At 36.3% G+C, this 25,041-nt stretch overlaps 1 protein-coding gene across 2 annotated transcripts in view; it reads left to right on the plus strand.

The window, feature by feature from the left end:
* Positions 1 to 21,903, plus strand: part of BEND6 (BEN domain containing 6) — a 63,376-nt gene extending 41,473 nt beyond the window's left edge. For both annotated transcript variants that reach the window (XM_007095546.3, XM_007095547.3), the window contains 4 exons: positions 11,059 to 11,279; positions 13,368 to 13,560; positions 14,413 to 14,549; positions 20,709 to 21,903. In XM_007095546.3, the coding sequence (XP_007095608.1) occupies positions 11,059 to 11,279; positions 13,368 to 13,560; positions 14,413 to 14,540 (542 nt within the window). In that variant the 3' untranslated portion in view covers positions 14,541 to 14,549; positions 20,709 to 21,903. The remainder of the gene's footprint in view (positions 1 to 11,058; positions 11,280 to 13,367; positions 13,561 to 14,412; positions 14,550 to 20,708) is intronic.
* The last annotated feature ends 3,138 nt before the right edge of the window (positions 21,904 to 25,041 follow it).

The following is a 25,041-nucleotide window of genomic DNA, read 5'->3' on the forward strand; positions in this document are numbered from 1 at the left end:
ACCACAAATTAGGCAGCTTAAACAACATAAATATGTTGTCTCCCACTTCTAGAAGCTAGGATTCCAAAATCAAGGTGTCAACAGGGCCACACTCCCACTAAAGGTGCCAGGTAAGTTCTCCCTCAGTTTCTGGTTGTTCCTTGGGTTGAGGCCACATAATGCCAGTCTTCACATGGTGTTCTCTCTGTATGCTTCTCTCTCATCATGTTTAAAAGCCCCCCTTCTTATGAAGACACCAATCATACTGGATCAGAGCCCACCCTAATGATCTCATTTAACTTGATTACATCTGTAAAGACCCTACTTCCCAAGAAGGTCACATTCTGAGGTACTGGGGTTTAGGACTCCAAAGTTTCTTTTTTGAGGGGACACAATTCAACCCATAACATTACATATTGCTAGCCTCGAAATCCATTTCTCAATGATCATCTAACTACCCTGTAAGAGCAGACTGCAAAGTGGTTATCTTTTGCTCAGTAATTCTTTAAAACTCTCTGAACTAATAATCAGGGATCTTTTTCAACTTATAAAGCCTACTAACTAAGAAAAACAGCAGAATATATATGCCACTTTAGACATTCAGAATGGCAAATGTATTTGTGCTATATATGTATGTGTTAAGCATTTGAAACTTATCTTGTGGACCACAACTGACTAACACCATAAGATATAAGAGGAAGGGGCACCTAGGTGGCTTAGTTGGTTAAGCACCTGACTCTTGATTTTGGCTCAGGTAGTGATCTCACGGTTTGTGGAATGAGTGCCACATCGGGTGCTGCACTGATACCACTGAGACTATTTGGGATCCTCTCTGTGCCTCTTTCTCTGCCTCTCCCTTTCTCAAAATAAATAAATAAACACTAAAAAAAGAAGATATAAAAGAGAAAAAGGTGACATATCTATTGTATAGAAGGTATCCATTTATTTTGTCATTATTTTTAGAAAATGAATGTGTACCATAAAAAGGAAAGCATTGACTGAAAACTCAAGTCTCATAACTAATGAGATTACAGTGAAGAATGAAAAATTAGTTAAGTTTTGCCCAGATTTCTTTAAGCATGATATAAAGCTTAAGTGAAATATGTGTGACTCTCCCTTCTTTCTTGAAATCGTGCTAAAAATAAACTTAAAATGCATAAAAGGAAATGACAAGAAAACCTGAAAGAAGACCACAGGAGATAAAAGATACCAATAAAATTTTACAACCTGAAAAACAGATGGATGAGTAGTGACTAACTCTGTAGAAATCTGAAAACTCAGTGTCTGTGATGGGGGTGAGGAGGGGATAGAGGTAGAGAAATTAAAAAGAAATAAGTCATATCACACCACAGAACTATAAATGGGTTAGGAATTGTCCATGTGAAAGGGATTAGGATAGTGCTGGTAGTGTGAAAAGACCTACATGAAGAGGTCACTGAAAGGAGGAGTCACTGAAAGACCTACACAAAGACACTTTGGGACCACAAAGTCACATATTCTTCCCATGCTGTCTGCAACTACCACTCTTCACCACAGCAAAAGATGGAGGTTTTCTCTCAGGAGGGGTTGAACCAGAGCTATGAACTCAGGGACACTGGGCACACCTGAGGGAAGGTGATTATTTGAGGAAATCTTCTATCATGGAAAACAGACCAAAACAAACTAAGAGAAAAATAAAGTCAAAGGAAACAGATAATTCAGGGAGCAGAAGAAATATACATGATATAAGAACAGGGTAATTTAAGAAATGAATATCCACCCAGGGGCGCCTGGGTGCCTCAGTCCCTTAAGCATCTGACTTTGGCTCAGGTTATGATCTTATGGTTCATGGGTTGAGCCCCTCATTGGGCTCTGTGCTGACAGCTCAGAGCTTGGAGCCTGCTTTGGATTCTGGGTCTCCCTCTCTCTCTGCCCCTAACCCACTCGCATTCTGTCTCTGTCTCTCTCAAAAATAAGTAAACATTTTTTAAAAATTAAAAAATAATTTTAAAAAAAAGAGAGAAAAAGAAAAGAAATGAATATCCAAAGACCAAGCAGGGAGAAACCTAGAAATTCAATAAAATGTCTGGAAGTTAAAGTTAAGAAAATCTTGTAGATATTAGAGTAAGAAGACCAAGAAAAGGAAAATAGAAAAGATTGGGAAAAATAAAGAATTAGTCCTGGAAGTCGAATGCTCAAAGAGAAGAAGTTCTTTTTTTTTTTTTAATTTTTAAAAAAATATTTTATTTCTTTTTGAGAGAGAGAGCAAGAGTGGGGAAGTGGTAGAGAGTGAGGGAGACACAGAATCCAAAGCAGACTCCAGGCTCCACGCTGTCAGTACAGAGCCTGACCCAGGGCTTGAACCCACAAACTGTGAGATCATGACCTGAGCCAAAGTTGGAGGCTTAACAGACTGAGCCATCCAGGCACCCCTTAATTTTTTTAATGTTTATTTCTTTTTGAGAGGGAGAGAGAGAGAGACAGAGTGCAAGCAGGGGAGGGGCAGAGAGAGAGAGGGAGACAGAATCTGAAGTAGGCTCTAGGCTCTGTGCTGTCAGCACAGATCCAGATGCGAGGCTTTAACTCATGAACTGCAAGATCATGACCTGAGCCAAAGTCAGTTGCTTAACCGACTGAGCCACCCAGGTGCCCCCAAAGACAAAAAATTCTAAAAGATGAAAGAAGAAGGAGAAGCTAACTGACTAACACAAACTTTTAGATTAAAAGATACCACCAAAAGCAAAAAGACTTGGCTAAGTCAACATTGTGAACTTTTAGAACACCAGAAGTAAAGGGAAGACCCAAAAGCTTTCAGAGAGAATAAGCATGTCCCAGGCTAAGGACTGGAAATCAGAATAGCATTGGCCTTTTCACCAACAACAAAGGAAGCTCCAAGATAATTATGCAATGCCTTCCAAATCTAGACTTCTATACCCAGTGATTTATCAGCCAAGTTTGAGGGTAGAATAATACTTTCACACTTATAAAATCTCACTAATGTGCTTCCTATGATTTCTTTTTCAAAGGTAACAGAGGATGCACTCCTCCCAAATGAGAGAGTAAATCTAGAAAAATAAAAACATAATATCCAGAAAATTGGTGGTCCAATTCAGGAGAAAGACAAAGAGGAGCCATAGAATGATAGTGAAGGGAAGCTCCAGAATGACAAGTATACAGTGGCCTAGAAGCAGCTAGCCCAGATTATGGAGGGGTATGGAGGGCTCCAGGGGAGAGAACTCCAAGAAAAATATGAAATTGATAAATGACATGATGTATCCAAATATAATGAAAGGAGACTTTACACCTCCGACAGGAAGTTTAGAGATGTTTAAGTGAGAGAAATAGTGTAAAATAATAATAGTAATAATAATAATAATGTAATTATTAACTCTATGAAAAAATGTTTTAAAGAAAAGGAATTGTGAATAACATTTGCATCACTATAATAATGTAAGCACAATATTTATTGAACTAACAATTGTGTTATCACTATTCTGGGGTGATGAGAAGAGTGTGTACATGTTTGCATGTGATTAGCAGGTGTGTGTGTTTCTGTGTGGCTGGGGGAGGATTTGAAAGAGAGCAATATTGTCATACTACATAGCTGAAAATCAGTAAGTTGGGTTGCCTGGCTGACTCAGTCATAGATCATGTGACTCTTGATCTTGGGGTCATGAGTTCAAGCCCCACATTGCACGTACAGCTTACGAAAGAAAGAAAGAAAGAATTATATGGATCTGAAAAAAAACAGTAAATAGTTGTATATGCATATTATTATTTAAGACTATGAAGGTAAGTACCAGAAGAAGCATGTAAATGGATTGGAATTGGTGGTCTCTAAGAGTGTTAGTCAAGAGAGGTGAGTGATAGGGCAGAGGACTACTGTTATTCATTATAAGCCTTATTTTACTTAAAAACTGATCAATAATGAGTACATGATAGGTGCTCAAATCTAGCAGCTATCATTTTTTTTTTAATCAGTAACTTCCTTATAGGTCAGAAATTGCCAGTTATATTTCTAGAAGAAAAAAAAATCTAGTCACATTAATTACAAACAACTATAAAATATCTACTAACAACCCTAATAAGAAATGTATGTGATCAACGAAGAAAAATTTAAAAAATCACTGGAGGGGCTCCTGGGTGGATCAGTCAGTTGAACGTCCAACTCTTGATTTCAGCTCAAGTCATGGTCCCAGGGTCGTGGGATTGGGCCCTGCGTCAGGACTCTGCATTGGACGTGGAGCCTGCTAAAGACTTTCTCTCTCTCCCTCTACCCCTATCCCCAGCTTGTGCTCTCTCTCTCTCTCTAAAATAAAAACAAAAACAAAAACAAAACAAAACAAAAAAACCCAAAACCTCACTGGAGAAATATACAAACCTAAATTAATGGAGAGGTTTGTCACATTCATTGATGAGAGGAGAAGATACCAATTCATCCCCAAATAACTAATACTTTGAGTGGAATTCCAATAAAAATACTAATGATTTTTTGCTTTGTTTTGTTTTTGGGAATTTGGCAATGATTATTATAAAGTTAACCTGAGAAAATAAATAGGCAAAATCAATAAAGAACATTCTGAAAAAGAATATGAGTGTATAACCTATCAACATTAAATCATATAAATTTCCAATTATTAAAAATGACTTGCTAGTGCAAGATCAGCAGATCAGTGGAACAGAATGCATATCCCCCAAACAGAACCTTATATGTGATACAGAAACTATCCTAGAGGCCTTACGGCGTAAAGGTAAAGAGTATAGATTTAGAGGGGCCAAACCACCTGGGTCCAAACCCCGGCTCTGCCACCTACTAGCTGTGTAACCATATGCAAGTTGTTTAACTGCTCTGTGCCTCAGTTTCCTCATCTCAAAAGTGGAAATAATAAAAGTACTTAGCTGGGTGACATGTGAAGCATTCAGAACAGAACCTGGCTGTGTAAGTATTTGCTATTCCAGGGTTCACTATCACAAATCATCAGGGCCAGCTTCATGGATGCCTGACCTGTACAGTCCTTGACAACCCTACTCTTAGAAAGGTCCCAAATACTGGTTAAAAGCTCTGCTGTCACCATATTAAAATTTTTAAAAAGGTTTGAACAAGGAGTGCTGCATTTTCATTTTTGCAATGGGCTTGGCAATTTATGTAGCAAGTCCTGCAAGTTAATCAGAAAAAGGATAAATTATTCAACAGATGGCCCTGGGGAACTTGATATTCCAGTGCATGTTGGGGGGAAGGTTGGGCAGGTTCAAATTAGGTGGTCATTTCACACCATATGGCACACTAAAATCATAGCTATACAGTTTAAATAAAAATGCCATCTTCTGAATTTTGAGTGGGAAGTACTGGTTTAAACACATGATGAAATTTATCTTTAAAAATTAATAATACGTATTTTCTAATATTGTTTGTTCATTGAATAGGCCTAGAAACATGAACTCAAGAGCAAAGAGCCCTTCTAGCACCTAGATATGGTCTTATAATAACATTTCCTTCTAAAAGGAGCTAGGGTTCCTTGGAGAAATGGCTGATTCCAGAACTTGCACAGGAAATGTACAAAATGAGCCTTGTTGGGGCCTAGAACAGGAAATATAGATGAAAATCTTGTCATACCAGCAAGCAAGGCAGTTAGCAAAGACTATGTAGACATGCCAACCAGAAGAGGTTCCCACTGGCCAAAGATGGGACAATATGAGTTTCAATAATAATGATACCCGCAACAGGTTATCATGTATATTTAAATGCATGAGTTCATAATGGTATTCAAAAAAGAAAAAATTTAATGATCATCTGGAAACTGGCAAATATAGATAAAAAGTCAAGTATTTGCCCAGTCATTATTTATTATATGAAATGAACCTAAGCATAACCAAACAGTTGATGGGAGGAAGTTTCTCTTTGTACAAGAATTCTAGCCAATAATTGAAGAAGAATTAGAATATCGCCATTTTTCAACCCCCTATGATGTAATGAAATATAAATGGTGATCATCAGTGACAGCTAATACCCCAAGAAACATTAACCATGCATTCTATCACTACCTGATAGAATTTAAAACACTACCTAAATCTTATCAAGATTTTATATGTAATTACCAATTTAGAGCAAATACAGGGAACAGAATAATAAGTTAAACATGACTTTGTAGATACAATCAGCAAAATCCCACTGCAGGAAACCCTGTAAAACTTACAACCCAATTTCTTCAATTAATAAATTCCAAAGAAAAAACTAGGACAGAGAGGAAAAAAATCTATAGTTTATAAAAGGACAGTAACTAATCATAACATGTGGACTTTATTTAGATCCTGATTCAAATAAAGAAAAAAACAACAGTGATGAGAAAATCAGAGAAATTTGGACACATTAGTTTTTTTTAACGTTATTAAAGAACTGTTGATTGTCACAATGGTGTTGTGTTTCTATTTTATATTTATGTAATATTTTTATATTTTAAACATATATGCTTATATGTTTTCTTGCCTTTAGAGATACATATGGAAATATTTACAGATAAATGAGATGCTGCCTATGATTTGTTGGAAGTATTCTTGGGGATGGAGAGAAAAGTGGATGGGGGTTTAAAGAGAACAAGACTGGCTATGAGATGAAACTGGGGGATGGATATATGGGAGTTTACAATTTTTGTTTATGTCCAGAACTATCCATTAGAAGTTTAAAAATTATATCCAGGTGGAAAAATCTCATTTGTAAAAAAATATTCAAACCATACAAAATACATGACTATTTTACTGATCTGAAAGGTGAATGACTTTCTAAGCATAAAATAAATAATACACTGAATAAGACTGCTACTTTACAATAAAAACTAAAAATATGTGTATGCTTTCAAAATATTATGAAATTAGAAGATAAACACTCTAAGAAAAATGCTTGCAACTTATGACAAATAAAAGGTTAAAATGCTTAACATATAAGGGAGTAAATAACAATAGCTAACACACTGTGCTTATAACACATTAGGCACACTTATAAGCACGTCACAAAAACTGAATTATCAAAAATAGAAAAAGTACTGTCTGGCTCAGGTGGTAGAACATGTAACATTTGAGCTCAGGGTCATAAGTTTGAGCCCCACATTGGGCATAGAGATTACATTAAAAAAAAGTACTGGGCACCTGGGTGGCTCAGTCGGTTAAGCAGCTGACTTTGGCTCAGATCATGTCTTGTGGTTCATGAGTTCAATCCTCAAGTTGGGCTCTGTGCTGACAGCTCAGAGCCTAGAGCCTACTTCAGATTCTGTGTCTCCCTCTCTATCTGCCCCTCCTGCACTTATGCTTTGTCTCTGTCTCTCTCTCAAAAATTAAATAAACATTAGAAAAAAGTTTTTCAAGTACTAATATTCCATGGTCTAACAGATAATTCATAGAAGGTCAAATAATCAATAAATAAGTATATATTTAACTTCACAATAATAAAATAATTGCAATTTAAATTTTATTAACATTTCAACCTATCTAAATAGTGAAGATTATTGTTAGTGGTTAACACCTGTTGTTGATGCTGGAGAGAAATGCTAACTTCTTACATTGTTAGTGGGTAAGTTGGAAGAATCTTTCTCGAGAGCAAGTATTAGTTGAGGTTGGACAACATTTATACCTTTGACCCTATTATTATGCTTTCAGGAATTTGTAGCATTGTTGTGATCAGAGATACATATGAAGATGTATGTGCTAGGCAAGTCATAAAAGTTTTGTTTGAAATAAAGAAAAATTGAAAGCAACCTAAATTTGAAAAAAGGGGGAGCATGTAAATACATTATAAAACAGCAATACCTCAGAATATTAGGGAACCATTAAAATCATGTTTTCAAGTGGAAAATAACGCATCAACAGGTGAATGAAAACTTTAATTATGGAGTATCCACATATTAAAATATTAGCAATGAAAAGGAATGAATAACTGATACATACAACAACATGAATGAATCTCAAAACATTATGCAGAGCAAAAAAAAAAAAAAAGTCAGACCAAAAAAACTGAGAATATACCATTTGAGACCATTTATGTGTAATTCTAGAACAGGTAAACCTTATCTCTGACCAAAAAGTCAAATCAGTGGTTGCCTCTAAGGCGAGTCTAGAGACTGACTCAGAAGGGACAAGAGACAACTTTCTGGATGGATGGAGATGTTCTATATCTTGTTGGGTGTCCATTAACTGGGTATATCACTTTGTCAAACTTATCCCCTTTTACCTACTTAATTTCTGCTCACACTTTGTGTAGGATCTTGCCTTTGAGTCTATGTAAATTAGACCTCAAAAGATCATATTTTCCAAGAAGGTTTAGTGAAATAGGCAAATATTAAACTTACAGTTTTAATTGGAAAAAAGAACCATGACACAATGCTATGTATATAGTACAGTCCTAGTTATGTAAAAGAAAATACATGAATATGGGTGAAGATACACAGAAATGACAAGAAGGATACATTCCAATGAACATGTCCAACTTTCATTATTAGGAAAAAATCAGTAAATATTCTTCAAACCTCACTTTATAGAAAATTCCCTTTTTCTCTTTACATTCTAGCTGCCTTCTTACAGTTCCTCAAGTATAGAACTTGCATTTCCTTTGCCTCTGATGACCTCCTCATTTCCTCCAGCTATTTAATCCCTGCTCAGCCTTTGGCTCTCAGGTCAATCTTGAAGTCCCCAGAGAAGCCCTCCATATGCCTCCCCTCCCCAGGCTGAGTTAAACATATTATGCCCCTCTCTTGTGACACTTAACAATTGTAATTTTTCATTTCTTTGTATGTACTTCAAGTTAACCCAACTTCAAAGTTAAGGGCACTGCCCTCTAGACTGCTACATTTGCCTAACACTTCGGTTGCCAACTATAAGCTCAGACATTTTCCAAAACTACCCTCAGGTCCATTAATTTTCTAGAGAAACTCACAACTCACTGAAAATTACAGGAAAAAAATACAAATTAGAACCAGCCAAAGTTGGAAGACACACATAGGGCAGAGTCAGGGTGGCTTCCAAATGTGAGCTTCTGTTGTCTTCAGGATGCATTGCCCTCCTAGCATTTATATATTACAATATGCATGGAGTATTGTCCATCTAGGAAGCTCACTGGAACTCCAATGTTCAGAGTTTTTATTGAAGGTTCATTATGTAGGCATGATTAATTGATTGATTGGTTGGTTGCATATGTTGAACTCAGTCTCTAAATCATTCTAGCTTTCTGGCTGTGGTCTGCTTCTACACTAAGACTATTGGGTGTGATTGTCCACACGCTGAGATATATCTTAGCATAAACTATCAGGTGTGGGCTGAGAGGCTCACCCTGAAAAACAAAGACAAAACAAAGTGCCTCCTGTCACTCAGGAAATTCCAAGGGTTTACAGGCTACCTTTCAGGAACTAGGTGGTTAGGTGGAGGCCAGATCTCTCTTTAAGCAGGCCAAATTCTTACTCCACACCATGGTTGGGTAAATAGTGTTCCTCCCCCTCTTTCCTCCACCTCAGTTCCAAAAGGCCAGGATCACATTTGGTTTTGCTCCCAGTCTCAGTCTTAGCATTTAATATGGTGTTTAGCAAATGTTGACAATCTACATAACATAGTTGTTTATGGCATGGAATTGCCTAAGTCTGAATTTGAATCTTGGTCTTCTTTTCACTAACTGGGTTGACCCTGAATGGGTTTTTTAACCTGTCTCACTGCCTAATTGTCCTCATCTGTAAACTAGGGGTAATGATAATATCTATCTCAGAGAGCAATGAGGATTAAATGAATGAACATCAGTAAAGTTCTCAGAATAGTGCCTGGCACAGAGTAAAATCTAGATAAATGTTTATTATTAAATGCTCAATAAATAATGCTTATTGAATTAGTGTCTGGCACATGAGAGATGCTTAGTAAATATCAACTGAAAGAATATAAAAGAAGATTTTCTTTAGTAGATTTTACTATTTTTCTATTAATATGGTACCAGGTGTATTGATTTGTACATATTATCAATATGCTGGTTTTCAGCTTTCAAATCAAATATTGGTCTAAAGATTATGGCTTAATAATGTGCTTAAGAAAAGTCCAAAAATGCTTTAGAGTCTTTTTATTTCTCCAACATCCAGTATCCTCAACCATAGAGTGGGAGCTAAATTAGATAGGGTTCAATGTGTCTTCCAACTCCAACAAAATGTTATTTGTCCTTAGGAAACAAACTAGATATAACAACAGAGAAGACCATTTTACATGGAGACATGATCACCTTTGAATGTGTAAGTTTCCATTTAAAAAGGAACAAAGAGAACATTCAGCTGATTACCAAAATTCATCTTTAATATGTGAAAACATAGTTTTCAATTATGGCAATAGATTTTTATTAATTTAATGAAATTTGACTCCTTGGAAAGCCACACACAAGCATCATTGAAATGTTATTTTAATAAATTTAAATAGAAATGGTTTATTTTACTGGTCGTTTAAATTGGCCTGATATATTGGGAAGGTGATTGATAACAGAATCAGTAATGTCTCCAAATGAGATTTAAAACTTCCAGATAATACTATTAATGATTAGAAAAAAAGAATCAACTCTTTAATTCATTTTCATTATTTTATAATTCATTTAGTTATTTTAGTTATGAAGTAATGCATATATATATATTTTTAAGTTTATTTATTTATTTATTTATTTATTTATTTATTTATTTATGTATTTTTGAGAGAGAGAGGCAGAGAGAGAAGGGAGAGACAGAGAATCCTAAGCTGGCTCCACACTGTCAACACAGAGCCCTACACGGGGCTTGAACCCACAAACCATGAGATCATGACCTGGGCCAAAATCAAGAATCAGACGCTTAACTGACTTACTCACCCAGGCACCCCCAATAACCAAATGTTTTTAAATTGATTTACTATTATTAAGCCATTGTTACATTAAATAATAAAAAGTATGTCCCAATCACTTTTCTTGCCATGCTTAGTTTCCAAAAGTAGAAAATGTTAACAATTTGTCCCACCTATTTCTATACATGCAGTATAATATACGTATACCACGATAAAAAATAAGAATACGTGCCCCTGTTATTAAAAGTATTTGTAAACTGTTACTTTTTCTTGCCATTTTAGTGTTACCACAGGCAGTCACCCAGTTTGAAGAATTGGTTGGTATGGCAGAGGCCCTACTTAAGGGTGGAGGAACCATGTCTACATCTGCGTCCACCCTCTGGAGAGCAACAAACAACTCCTCACCAGATTCATTTGCCTCAACATGCAGTAATTCTAATTCTAATTCCAGTTCACCAATTTCCTTGAAGGCTGAAGAGGAGCATCATACTGATGAGAAACAGGTGAGTTGGAATACTTGCCCCTTCTTTTTCTGGGATATAGTAAATACAAAAATTAAAAGAAGACTACAAAATGATGGAGCTCCTAGCTGGCTCGGTCCGTGGTCCATGGACTCAGTTTGAGTACCATGTTGGGTATAGAGATTACTCAAAAATTAAATCTAAAAAAAAAAAAGACTACAAAATAATCATTGTTTTATCAGATAACTTTAGGTAACTTTAGGTCATGACCATAACACTGCAATCACATAAAACAATTTTTTTACAATAAATCAAAACAATATTTGTTTCACAAATATCCAATTTAGAAAACTAAAGTCAAATTGTGGTCAATGATGAGGTTATTAAACTGGAAAACTCTTTTTTTTAAGTTTATGTATTTATTTTTGAGAGAGAGAGAGAGAGAGAGAGAGAGAGAGAAATGCAAGTGGGGGAGGAGCAGAGAGAGAGAATCCCAAGCAGGCTCCAATGCTGTCAGCACAGAGCTGGATCCAGAGCTTGAACTCACAAACCATGAGATCATGGTTTGAGCCAAAGGCAGATGCTTAACTGACTGAGCCAACCAGAAAACTCTTAAACCAGTGATAGGTAAATTTGCATTAAGGATTACAAAATTACATCATTGGGAGAAGGTAAATGTCAGCCTCTACATGCTGAATGAACATAATTCTTTTCCTACTTCCCTAATTTCTCTTCATCAAGTAACAGAAGCTGAAAAGACAGAGTTTCATTAGAATGAGGTATCAGCTTTAAAAATGTGCCTTCCAGAGCAATAATTAAATACTACCAATCTAACATTGAGAATATTTGAATCTTGGTATATCAGTTTCTTTTTGCTGTATAACAGAAGACCACAAACTTTGTGATTTGTAATAATACAAATGCATTATCTCAGAGTCCTATAGGTCAGAAGTGTGGTAAAATCAAGGAGTCAGCAGGTGCATTCCTTTCTGGAGGCTCTATGGAAGAATCTGTTTCCTGCCATTTAGGTTATCATAGAATTCAGTTTCTTGTGGTTGTTGAACTGGGTTCCCGTTTTCTTGCTGACTATACACTGGAGTCCATTCCCACTTCTATAGGCAACCATATTCCTTGGTTTGTGGTCCATTCCACCATGACAGGCAAAGCCTCTCTCACTCTTCCACTCTGTCCTCCTTCTTCTGCATTTTTTTCTTAATATTTATTTATTTATTTATTTATTATTTATTTATTTATTTATTTATTTATATTTGAGAGGTGGGGGGAGCATCAGAGGGAGAGAGAAAGAGAGAATCCCAAGCAGGGTCTGCACTTCAGCACATGACCTGAACTGAAATCAAGAGTTGGACGTTTAACCGACTGAGCCACCCAGGTGCCCCCTGCATCTTTTTTCTGATCCACTCTTCTGCCTCCCTCTTCTGCATCTAAGTGCTCTGTGATAAAATTGGGTCCACCTGTATAACCCAGGATAATTTTCTCATCTCAAGGTAGTTAACTTTAATCACGCTTACAAAGTTGTTTTTCCCTTATAAGGTAACATATTCACAGACTCCAGGGATGGGGATATCTTCAGTGGGCCATTATTCTGCCTACCACATTTAGTAGGAGGTGTTGGGGATGGGACTCATTCTTAAACCATCAAATCCAGATCACATACAAGAATTTGTATGTACTCTGGGACAAACACTACATAAATATTGGGAGCTATATCAAAGATAACATTGAACTTGAACCCCTGAAATGTAAAATACATATTAAAAGTAAATTCATCACCAGGGTGCCTGTGTGGTTCAATTGGTGGAGTGTCTGACTTCCGCTAGGGTTATGATCTCACAGTCCGTGAGTTCGAGCCCCTTGTCGGGCACTGTGCTGACAGCTCAGAGCCTGGAGCTGCTTCAGATTCTGTGTCTCCCTCTCTCTCTGCCCCTCCCCTGCTCACGTTCTGTCTCTGAAAAATGAATAAACCTTAAAAAAAATTTTTTTTAAGTAAATTCATCACCTTAAAGAACGTTAATTGTGTTTTCTAGTGTGTCTTAACTCAATCAGTAATATATTTCTGCAGATACTTTCCTTTTCTTTGTTCAGGTTCAATTATTATTTTGTATTTTTTAGTTCAAGATTGAAAAATGGCAGATTGCCCGTTGTAACAAGAGCAAGCCTCAGAAGTTTATTAATGATTTAATGCAAGTACTTTACACGAACGAATACATGGCCACACACAGCCTGACGGGCGCAAAGTCCTCTACTTCGAGGGACAAAGCTGTAAAACCAGCTATGAATCAGAATGAAGTTCAAGAAATCATAGGTGATAATATAATTGTAGTACATTGTCACATTAATTTGAAATTCTTTTATCATTCCAAGTTAAGTCATTGTTTCATGGTCTTTTTGTTGTTTATTTTTCTATGAAAGGAAAATCTCAAGATAGCCTAAACCTCTTATTAAATATGGTATATTTTGCAGAAAAAATTTATATTAAAGCAGTCATTAAAATAAAACTAAATTTTATTTCAGTGACGTTTGAACTTTTTAAATTCATAGCTTTAGAAAAATGCTTTTCAAAATCCTTTCAAACAAAATTTCAAGTAGCAGTTTATATCTTATTTTCTGTTTCTTATCTTGGTTGTAGATCCCTTATCTTTTATGCTAGAAAAATAGAGGCTAATTTCCTATTTATGGTTTTTAAGTTAATGAATCTCCTCAAATATAATAATCTAGATTACCAAATAATTTTTTTTTGCAAATATCAAACAAATTTAGGAAATCAATGAATCTGAGCTCTCTGTATTTTAATATACCATTTCTTAGCTACAAAAGGATCAGTCAGAATCTAGTTGTCTCAACTGTTTGCTGGGAATGGATAAAAATAAATTCCTAACATTGTGGAGCAAGGGGATCTAGAGTTAAGAGCAAGTAGCAAGGTTAAAGTTGAGTGGTACCATAGGAAGACATAGACCTTCCATATCTCTTGCTTTGCTTTGAAAACCCTGCCTATATTACTCATCTATTTAAATATCTCATGGGTGTTTGGGCTGCCTTTGTGAAGTGGAGACAAAAGTATAATGTGAATTGTTTGATGTTTTATCTCAGTTCATACCTTATGATGCAAAGGCCTCAAAAAGTGTTTTTGTGTATTTATTGTTGTTGTTGTTTACAGGAGTCACAAAACAGTTATTTCCCAACACAGATGATGTTTCAATTAGGAGAATGATAGGGCAAAAGCTAAACAACTGTACCAAGAAGCCAAATTTAAGCAAAAATCTGAACTCTCAGGATATTAAGTAGATCCTTTTGGTAAGTCTGCTCAATCTTCACAATCCTCTCAATGGGGCCAAAAGGTGTAATACTTTTATCCCTGGAGTAGCATTCCGTGAACACTCTTCTAGAGAATACTAGTGGCCTGTGAAACACTAATAGGTATTCGTGGGGGTGAAGGTGAGGATGGGGAAGGGGACTTCAATTTGGGAAATGCTAAGTTCAGATACAGATTTTCCTTTCCCAGAGCTTCTCAGCATATTTTATATTCTTTAAAATGCCCAAGTGCACCAGAAATCTCTAAAATGGAGATAGAGTATGAGTGGTTTTCAAATGTGTTTTACTGAGAAACTTTTCTTTCTTTTTTTTTCACAGAATGTATGTTAACTTATGAGTGGGGGTAGAAAGGAGCCAGAGGAGGGACACTTGATAATTTAAGAACTGTTTCTCTAGAACAGGGGAGACACAGACCCCAGGGAGATCTGAGGTACATCAATGGGACTGAACTTACAACTCCAAACAGTGGTTCATGCACCGACTACTGGCTGGAAGTCCTGAAGGGTCCCCTCTGCCATCCTTCCTTCTGCTTCTCGCTGTCTTTAAATCTTTAAATCAGTTGTTATAGTTTGTACTTGTTTGATAAGGATTTTTACCAAGATGTTTCTACTATACTAAGAGAAAGAATTATTGCTAGTGAGTTTTGAAGGAAATACACTTCATGATCAGGCCCTGCCCTTAGGCAAAACTGTTCAAGTGGAATTTTGTGTTTGCTTTAGCAACCCAGTGTCCCAGCTGGTTTGCTTGTGCTCAGCTTTCCTCTCCATTATTTTGATGGAAAATATGTGGGAAAAAAATGCACTATTATGTTTTTAATATTTTTTGATAAACAGAGGTATATGGGAAATACATGAGGGCAGGTTTTTCTTCCATTTTCTTGACTTCTATCTTTGACTTTGACTTTACTTGTTCTCTGCCTAACTCGAGCCACCTTTGACACCATTTTATTTTGACTTTATTTTCTGACCGTGTTTTAAATGGGATTTGGGCCATGTGTAATGCAGTAATTCTCCCCACCTATCCTCCACCCTGACTACTATCCCCACCGCCTTTGATGGCCCCTTACTATTTTGCTATATAACTGAAGCCTCACTCTGATGAGGGTCAACAATAGTTTCTCTTCCTTAAAAACAAAACAAAACAAACAAAAAACCACTTATAACGACTGCAGGGGGTTCCTTCCCTTGGCTCATCCATACTGGTAGACTGACTTACAGATTTATAAAAGATAGGATATTTGTATCCTTTTTCTGATGAAAAATTTCAGTAGGCTGTGAATCCCACAACTTCCCAGTTGGGAAATAATTGCTTAAATGAGCCCTTAGAACTGCTTGTTTTGACATGAGGCTACCCAGTTATCCAAGTAGCTAAGTTCCCTTGCTAAATGCCATGTAACCAGAACTCCAAGGGTCTGCTATATAATGGGCTACCTTTTGGAGCACACAATTATATTTCAGAGCTGTGCATAGTATTTCAATATCCCAACTCCTGCCTTTTTAATGCCTCAGCCTGCCAAGGGTAGGCACAAAACTCAACTCTGACTATCAGTCAGCAAAGTGTTAAAGAAATTAAAGCTAAAAGGGTTTTATATCAATTTTGCTTGTACTCGCAACCCAGTAGTACTGTTATTAATCACCTGACTATGGCAATGATTAAAATAGAAAAAAGGAACAAATCTTTTGCTAAGAACACAGCATGTTCTGGTGCCTTCTGGGCCTGAGCCTCACTTTGTTGACAACTTGCTTGGAATGGAAATGTGTGTATTTTGAATCAGAGGTGGAGATTAACCCTAGAATGGAAAAAATTTTTTTAATTGGCAGGTATCTTTCATTTGAAGTATAGCTAAATCCAAATTAATTGGCAGGTAATTAATTTAATTGGCAGGTATCTTTCATTTGAAGTATAGCTAAATCTAAATCATTTCAAAAGGACTGAGAAAACATGCTGGGAAAGACAGGGTCATATCAAACTTAATTTAGCCATGTTTCATGAATAAGTCTGATATAGCACCATCTAGTGGAATGCTGCTATGTTTTTCTCTTCTTGGTCATTTAACAGGAAGGAGCCTGAAGATAACTGCACTTACTCAGGCAAACCATACTCCCTCCTCATCCCACCCCCAAAAGTATTCTTTGGAAAAATAACTTTCTTTGCATTACTATTAGCAAGGCAATATGCACTGCAAAATCATGTAGACTTCTACAAATTCCTGTGCATCCACAAAGCCCAGCAACCCCCACCCACGGGCCCTGTGGTAGACCATGCCCTCCACCCAGTACTGAGTGCAAGGTTGCCACTGGTGGCTTGGATTTGAAACAACTGTTTCCCAGATAAGATTTATTTCTGAGAGGATAAGCCCTAAATTCCATCGTTCTTCACTTTTTATCTATTCTCTCTCACTCCTATGACTGCCCTCAAGTTGCCTGCAGCTTATGCTTTGCCAAGAGCTTTATGTTGCCAACCTTTCTGGCCTCCCTCCATTTTTTTTCTTTCTTACAGGAACTGAGGCAAATAAGAATAACAGAATATTAGCATATCGCCTCTATAACATCCCACTAAATGGTCAAACAGCCTTCTCCTGAAATTTCCAAAGCTGCCTCAGCCTATATAATCTCCACAATAACGTTACATATGCATTTATTATTACTTAAAGATGATCCAATATAGCAGTGCTCAAATAGAATGGGACGGATTTTTGTCCCCTGCCTCCCAGCTAGGAGATACTTGAAAATGTCTGGAGATATACATCATTGTCACAACTGGATGATACTACTGGCATCTAGTGGACAGAGCCACAGATGCTGCTAACCTCCTACAAAGCATAGGACAGTCCCCCTCACGACAAAGTATTACCTAACCCAAAATGTGAATTGTGCCAAGATTAAGAAATCCTGGTCTAAAATGATTTCTTTACTTTGCAGATAAAGAAACTAAAGCCAAAATGAAGTTAAGTGAATTGCCAAGATTATCTGATTAGTAACTATTAGAAAGCCAACACGAACATATAGTTCTTTGTATTTTTTGAAGAACCTTTTCTTAGTCATTTTTTAAATTTGAATGTAGACACAAAATGTTACATTACAGGTGTACAACATAGCAATTCAACAAGTTTATATATTATGCTATGCTCACCCTAAGAGTAGCTACCCTCCGTAACCATATGACACTATCACAATACCATTGACTATACTCCTTATGCTGTGCCTTTTATTTCCATACTTATTCATTCCATAACTGGAAGCCTGTATCTCCCAATCCCCTTCACCCATTTTGCCCATTCCCCCCAGTCTCCCCTCTGGCAACCATCGGTTTGTTCTCTGTATTTGCAGGTATAATTCTGCTTTTGTTTATTCTTTTTTTCTTAAGATTCCACATATGAGAGAAATCATATGGTATTTGTGTTTCTCAGCCTGACTCATTTCTCTTAGCATAATATTCTCTAGGTCCATCCATGTTGTCACAAATGGCATGATTTCATCCTTTTTATGGCTGCATAATACTCCTGTGTGTGTGTACGCACGTGCGTGCACGCGCGCGCACACACACACACACACACACACACACACACACACACACTACATCTTCCTTATCCATTAGTCTATTGGGCTTTTAGGTTGCTTCCATATCTTGGCTATTGCAAATAATGCTTCAGTAAACACAGAGGAGCATATATCTTTCCAAATTACTATTTTCATTTTCTTTAGGTAAGTACCCAGCAGTAAGATTATTGGATCATATGGTATGTTTTTTTTTATTTTTTGAGGAAACTCCATACTGTTCTTCACAGTGGCCGTACCAATTTACATTCCCACCAATGGCGTGTGAGGCTTACTTTTCCTCCACATCCTTGCCAATGCTTGTTTTTCTTGTGTTTTTGATTTTAGTCATTCTGACATGTGTAAGATAATGAATGTCTCACCGTGGCTTTGATTTGCATTTCTCTGATGATTAAATGATGTTGAGAATCTTTTCATGTGCTTATTAACCATCTGTATATCTTCTTTGGAAAATTGTCCATTCAGGTCCTCTGCCCATTTTTTTAAGTGGATTGTTTGGGTTTTGTTTTGTTTTGTTTTGATGTTGAGTTGTATCAGTTCTTTATATATTTTAGATATTAATCCTTTATCAGATATGTCATTTGCAAATATCTTCTCCCATTCAGTACGTTGCCTTTTTGTTTTTGTTGATGGTTTCCTTCCCTGTGCAAAAGCTTTTTATTTTGATGTAGTACTATAGTCCTTTGTATTTCTTATTGCACTAGTCATAGTTCTCCAGAGAAGCAGAACCAATAGGATGTATATAAAGAGACATTTGAAGGAATTGGCACACACAGTTGTGAGGTGTGGTGAGTCTGAAATCTGCAAGACAGGCTAGCAGGCTAGAGACCCAGGGAAGAGTTGATGTTGCAGTCTTGAGTTCAAAGGCAGTGTGAAGGCAGAATTCCTCCTTCCCCAAAAAACTTCAGCCTTTTCTCTTAAGGCTTACAACTTACTAGGTGAAACCCACCCATATCATGGAGGATAATCTGCTTTACTGAAAATCTACTGCTTTAAATGTTAATCCCATCTAAAAAATACCTTTATGGCAACATCTGGACTGGTGTTTGGCCAAACAACTGGGTATCATAGGCTAGCCAAGTTTACATATAGAATTATATGTTTTAGGGTCAGAAAGTCTGGTTTTGAAGACTGTTCCACTTCTTAATAAATGTGTGGCCTTTGGAAAGTCACTTGAACTCTCTAAATATCAATTTATACAGGGATAATAATACTACCTACCTAGGAATGGATTCAGGATCTGTGGGACCTAAGGCTTAATGGTATTTGGAGAACTCACTTCAAGAAATACAAAATTATGAATACACAATCAGCTAAAATTCCACATAGGCTCCACATCCAAAGTGGGGCTCAAATTTATGACCTCGAGATCAAGAGTTGCATGCTCTGACTGACCCAGCCAGACGCCCCAAAATGACATACTGTTTAAAAGTTAACAAATTTCTCAAATATCACATAATGTAGAGGAAATTATATAATATTTTTACTAACAGCTCTATAATACTTTCATCCTACTTTTTTTGAGTTGCATACATGTTGATTGCCTCTTCATTTGACAAGTTTATAATAGCCTTTTCTACAGAAAGAATAAAAAAATAATTTAGACCATCCCCTACTATAGTAGATTAAAAAATGTATTTTTTTCTTTTTGACATGTTTAAGAGTTTTCTTTCAAATTCTTAACTCTTTTGTAGCAATATAAATTTTAGGATTGTTGTCAAATTTGGGGAAACCTCTGTTAAATTTCTATGATACATGAGCTATAAGATTTCAGGGCGTTTCAAGCTTTCTATGGAGTGAGTCCTCTTAGACATTCTTTGAATTGACCATAGTCATATTTTTGCTAAAGGATACTACAAACTGGAATGGCCACCATTAATATAACTATAAATCGGAGACATGACAAAGCACAAAAGGATATCCCAGTCAATCCGTGGTAAAATCCCAGAAATACCCATTGCCACCCCATGGTTACAATCAGAGAGAAAATATGGCTAAGGGGCAGTTGAAAGGGAAAGGCGGTGGTCTCAACTGATTATAGTCGAAATATCTAACTTTTGCAAATTTAACAAAAATAAATAAACATGTGAACATATTGGAAGGCACTCATGCAAGCAATCTTTATTAACTTTATAGTAATTCTGCCTCTAACCTACCTCATTTGGTTTTTGTGACTTTTGAAAGAGGTAAACCAGATTTGGGGAATTGCCTGCTATTTAAGCAGTCAATAAATGCTACTGAAGAATGACAAACAGAATTGGTGATAATTTTTTTAGGATGATTGATGGGTATGTGGGGATGGTTCATTTTACTTTGTGGATTTGAAATTTTACCCAATACAAAGATTTTTTTAAGTCATTTGAGATAAAAATATATGTAAAATATTTTAACTGTTGTCTATGCTGGAATTTCTCGAATAGATGATAAAATAATTTCTAAGTCACCTCAGTAGTAATAGTTCCTATTAACAATTTGTATTTTTAGGCAAAAATTTATAGTAGGCACAATAACTCATACAACTGTTAAAAGCACTGTAAGAACTCTAACATAAATTTGTTGTTTTTTTGAAATTTGCTTTCTCTAGGTATTGTAGGTATCTGAAATAAAACATCTTCAGTTTTGAATCTAACATTGGATTTTGTTGGAGAATCTGCAACCTCCCTGGCAGTGAGCACAGAGAGACATGGTGACAGGCTGGGAGATGTCTGGAATATCGCTGGCTCTCGATGGAGCAACAAGCTTGCTGAAGAAGCTGCATGTAGATTCCACCATAAATATCAGTGATGCATCAAACCAGAGAATTTCTAGTAGTCAAATAAGCATGCAATATGGTTTCTTGGAAATATGCATTTTCCTGTCCCCAAACGCTTCTCTGCACAGCTAACTTAACACAATAGAGCTCTTACTACAGCAACAAAAACTTCAACCCCTACGATTTGTCATTGTCCTAAATAATCAGTCACTGTACATTTATTATAGCCAACGACTTCCCAGTTTAGTGTTTGGATCTTTAGCAAAAGCGCATGCTTGGAAAAGTAAATAGTAAATAATCAATGTACATGAATGTGAGGACAGCAAAGTTGGTCTAAAATTTGATGATCATATCTAACCAAGTAATGGTGTTTTCGCAATGAAGTTACAGGGTTATTCTTCCCTGTTACCTAAAAATGTATAAAACAGGAATCCGAAAAAAGTGAAAGCAACAAGACCTTTTTATTTTAATATGAAACTATTCCACTGCACTCCTAGGAAAGAAAGAAACCCAAGTTTTTGTGACTGTTGAAACAATATATTGATTTCAGAAAAAATTTTCCTGTTTGTTTACATGCTTCTAACTTTTTATTGCCCAAAGTATATTATATACAGATGTGTAATATAAAACATAAACATCATCTAAAATATCCTATATATTACATCATATGTATTTGGTTGGTTTTATTGCTACACTCCTTAGTTTTAACTGGTTTGATTCCATAGTATCAGTAGAAAAAAGAATTGAAAACAAAATCATATGGGATGGATAATCACACAAAAAGAAAAATACCATTTTTTAAATGAATGAAAGATAAAACATTCTTCATCAAGAGGCTTCTACTTTGATGTCAGGTTGTCACACACGACAACTTTGCAATGACAAGCCATGCTTCTTCAGTGTACAAGGTCATGTTTAAAGTTGGAAAAGAGGATGCATATAATAGTTGGAAAGTTCAGAGTTGTGGACCCAGGGAACATTCCATAATGCTGCTTGATAAAAATGTGGTCGTACAAAATAAATATGATAAAGGAAATAACTTATGTTAACGTTTGCTACTTTTACTTAAATATAAATAAATCCCATTGAAAACATAAAAAGTATTTGCTTGTTTCTTATTAATGTATAAAATCCAGGGAAAAAATCTTTTTCTGGGCTGGTTTTCTGTTGTCTTCCTACATGGAGATGATAGTTTCCTTAAGATTTTTACCTAGTAGATGGAACACTAAAAAAGAAAAAAAAAAAAAAAAGATTTTTACCTTGTAATGTAACATGTGGTCAGTGTCTTCATCTGTTCTATGACATCATTTTCCTGTAAATGTCTTTGATGCATTTGTAATCTTTATAGCTCTTTTCACATTTTCTCTTACAAAATCGTTGTGCTGATGTCCTGCCATAGCCTTTCTTCAACATTAATTTACAATGACATGGTTTTTCCTGGTCCGGCTATTTGCAGGTGAGTTCATGGATGGTGGAGGGGCCAGGGTTCCCTGCCAGGCATCAGACCGTTCAGAAGCCCTCTCTTCGCAGTCACAGAGACCACAGATTCCAGCCAGCATGGCTCCTCTGACAAGATTTTGTGTAGCCCTCCTCCCTTTGGTCCTCTGACCCAAGCTGAGTCTGGAAGGATTTTTGTTCCCAGCCCTGCATTCCCAGGCCCTTCACCAGCAGCAGCAGCAAACAGGACAGAGCCCTTGCACTTACCAATGAGCCCTTGACCTTCATGGAGTAAGATTCTGCTGGATCTTTCTGAGATGTGCTGTTTAGGAGCCCTCTCAGATAGATACTCTGTGCATTTTCTCTGCATCCCAACTTGTGACTTCTGCTGAAGCTCAGCTTACGTTACCCCTCAGTTATTAGATTTATAGGCTATAGAGTTTGCATTTCTGGATGAGTTTCTCCTTTCAGGAAGTATGCTTTGCTGCTACTTTCTGAGGCCTGCTACTCATAAGGGGCCTTGACATTGTCCTTGCATTTTCTGCACAATTTAACCTTTAATAGCAACTTTTAAGTCCTTGGTTTCTGCAGGTATCATCCGTTGCCTGTTTTGCTAAAAATAGCAAGACAGGGCACCTGGGTGACTCAGTTGGTTAAGCAACTTGGTTTCAGCTAGGGTCACGATCTGGCAGCTTGGGAGTTCGAGGCCTGCGTTGGGCTCCGCACTGACAGCACAGAGCCTGCTTAGGATTCCCTCTCCCTCCTTCTCTGCCCATCCCCTGCATGCACATGCTCATATGCTCTCTTTCTCTCAAAATAAATAAACAAACTTAAAAAAAAATAGCAGGACAGCGTGTTTTGCAGTTGATGGTTTTTTTCCCTCCTTGTTGCTTTATTTGATTTCTTACAGTAAGGAAAAGGTCAATAAGGCTTACTTGGATGTTCTTACCAGAGTTACATCCATTGTTGCCACTGTAGGATTGCTGGAAGAATTAAATTCATCAAGTTAAATCTGAATCAGATTAACAACAAATTTTTTAGTATATCCTTTGCAATATTTAAGATACACTTACACTAAATACTCATCTGTCTTAAATTCAAATTTAACTAGATGTCCTTTATTTTTATTTGTCAAATCTGGCAGCCTTAGCCTATCAAGAGCATAATGTGATCCTAATTCTCATTCTTCTATTCATGATATGCTTTCCCATCTTCCCTGAGGTTCTTTTGACCATGTCTTTCCCTGATACATTAAAATTTTATGAAAATATGTCTTGTTCTCCATCTCTTTTTATTCATTGTTCAGGAAACATGCTTGTCCTTTTCAATCTGGATACTTCTAGCTTTTAATTCTGGGAAATATATATAGGACATATATAATTAATATAATATTAATAATTAATATAAATACAATTATATTGTAAAATATAAATTTATAGATTTATAAATTATAAAGTATATATTTATACATAAAATATAAAGTATACTTAAGTATATATGATACAATATCTATGTTATTTATATTATATTAAACACTGTTACACAAACTCTCAGTGTCCCAGATGGTCCTGGCTATAATAATTCCATTAATGATGGTGGAGATAACACATGTTTCTCCCTTCTTCCACCCAAACTCTTCCTTACATTGCTGTCCTTTGGGATTTATTAATATTTTAAATATCCTTTTTTAATTTAATTTTTTTAATGTTTATTTAGTTTTGAGAGAGAGAGAGAGAGAGAGACAGAACATTAGCAGGGGAGGTGCAGAGAGAGAGGGAGACACAGAATCCGAAGCAGGCATCAGGCTCTGAGCTGTCAGCACAGAGCCCCTGACTCAGGGCTCAAACCCACAAACTGTGAGATCATGACTTGAGCCGAAGTCGGATGCTTAACCAACTGAGCCATCCAGACACCCGTAAGTATTCTTTTTAGGAAAGAATCAGGAGAAAAGTGAAATATAATAACTATTCTTTTTCACAAATTTCGTGATTATTCTCATAATAATCATAAATTTCTTCCTCTAGATGATTTTTAAAATACTTCTGTCAACTTTCCACTCTCAAAAACAGAAAGGCTGAAATTTTTATTGGGATTATATTTATATACTTACATTTATTTTTTCCGTATAGTTCCTACACATATTTTTTAAAAATTTTTCTAAGACTTTACTTAATTTCACTTAAGTCAGTTAACATATAGTGTAGTATATGTTACTTAAGTTAGTTAACATATAGTGTAGTATTGGTTTCATGAGTAGAATTTAGTGATTCATCACTTACATATAACACCCAGTGCTCATCACAACAAATGCTCTGCTTAATGCCCATCACCCATTTAGCCCATCTCCCACTCCCCTCCCCTCCAGCAACCCTCAGTTTTTTCTCTGTATTTAAGAGTCTCTAACAGTCTGCCTCCCTCTCTGTTTCTATCTTACTTTTCTTTCCCTTCTTCTATGTTCATCTGTTTTGTTTCTTAAAATCCATGTATGATTAAAATCGTATGGTATTTGTCTTTCTCTGACGGACTTATTTCACTTAGCATAGCAAACCCTAGTTCTATCCACGTTGTTGCAAATGGCAAGATTTCATTCTTTTTGACTGCTGTGTATATTTCATTGTATATAAATATGTACCACATCTTCTTTACCCATTCATCAGTTCAAGGACATTTGGGCTCTTTCCATAATTTAGCTATTGTTGATAGTGCTGCTATAAACAGAGGGGTGCAT

Source organism: Panthera tigris, chromosome B2, assembly GCF_018350195.1.
Source record: "Panthera tigris isolate Pti1 chromosome B2, P.tigris_Pti1_mat1.1, whole genome shotgun sequence".
Classification (NCBI taxonomy): domain Eukaryota; kingdom Metazoa; phylum Chordata; class Mammalia; order Carnivora; family Felidae; genus Panthera; species Panthera tigris.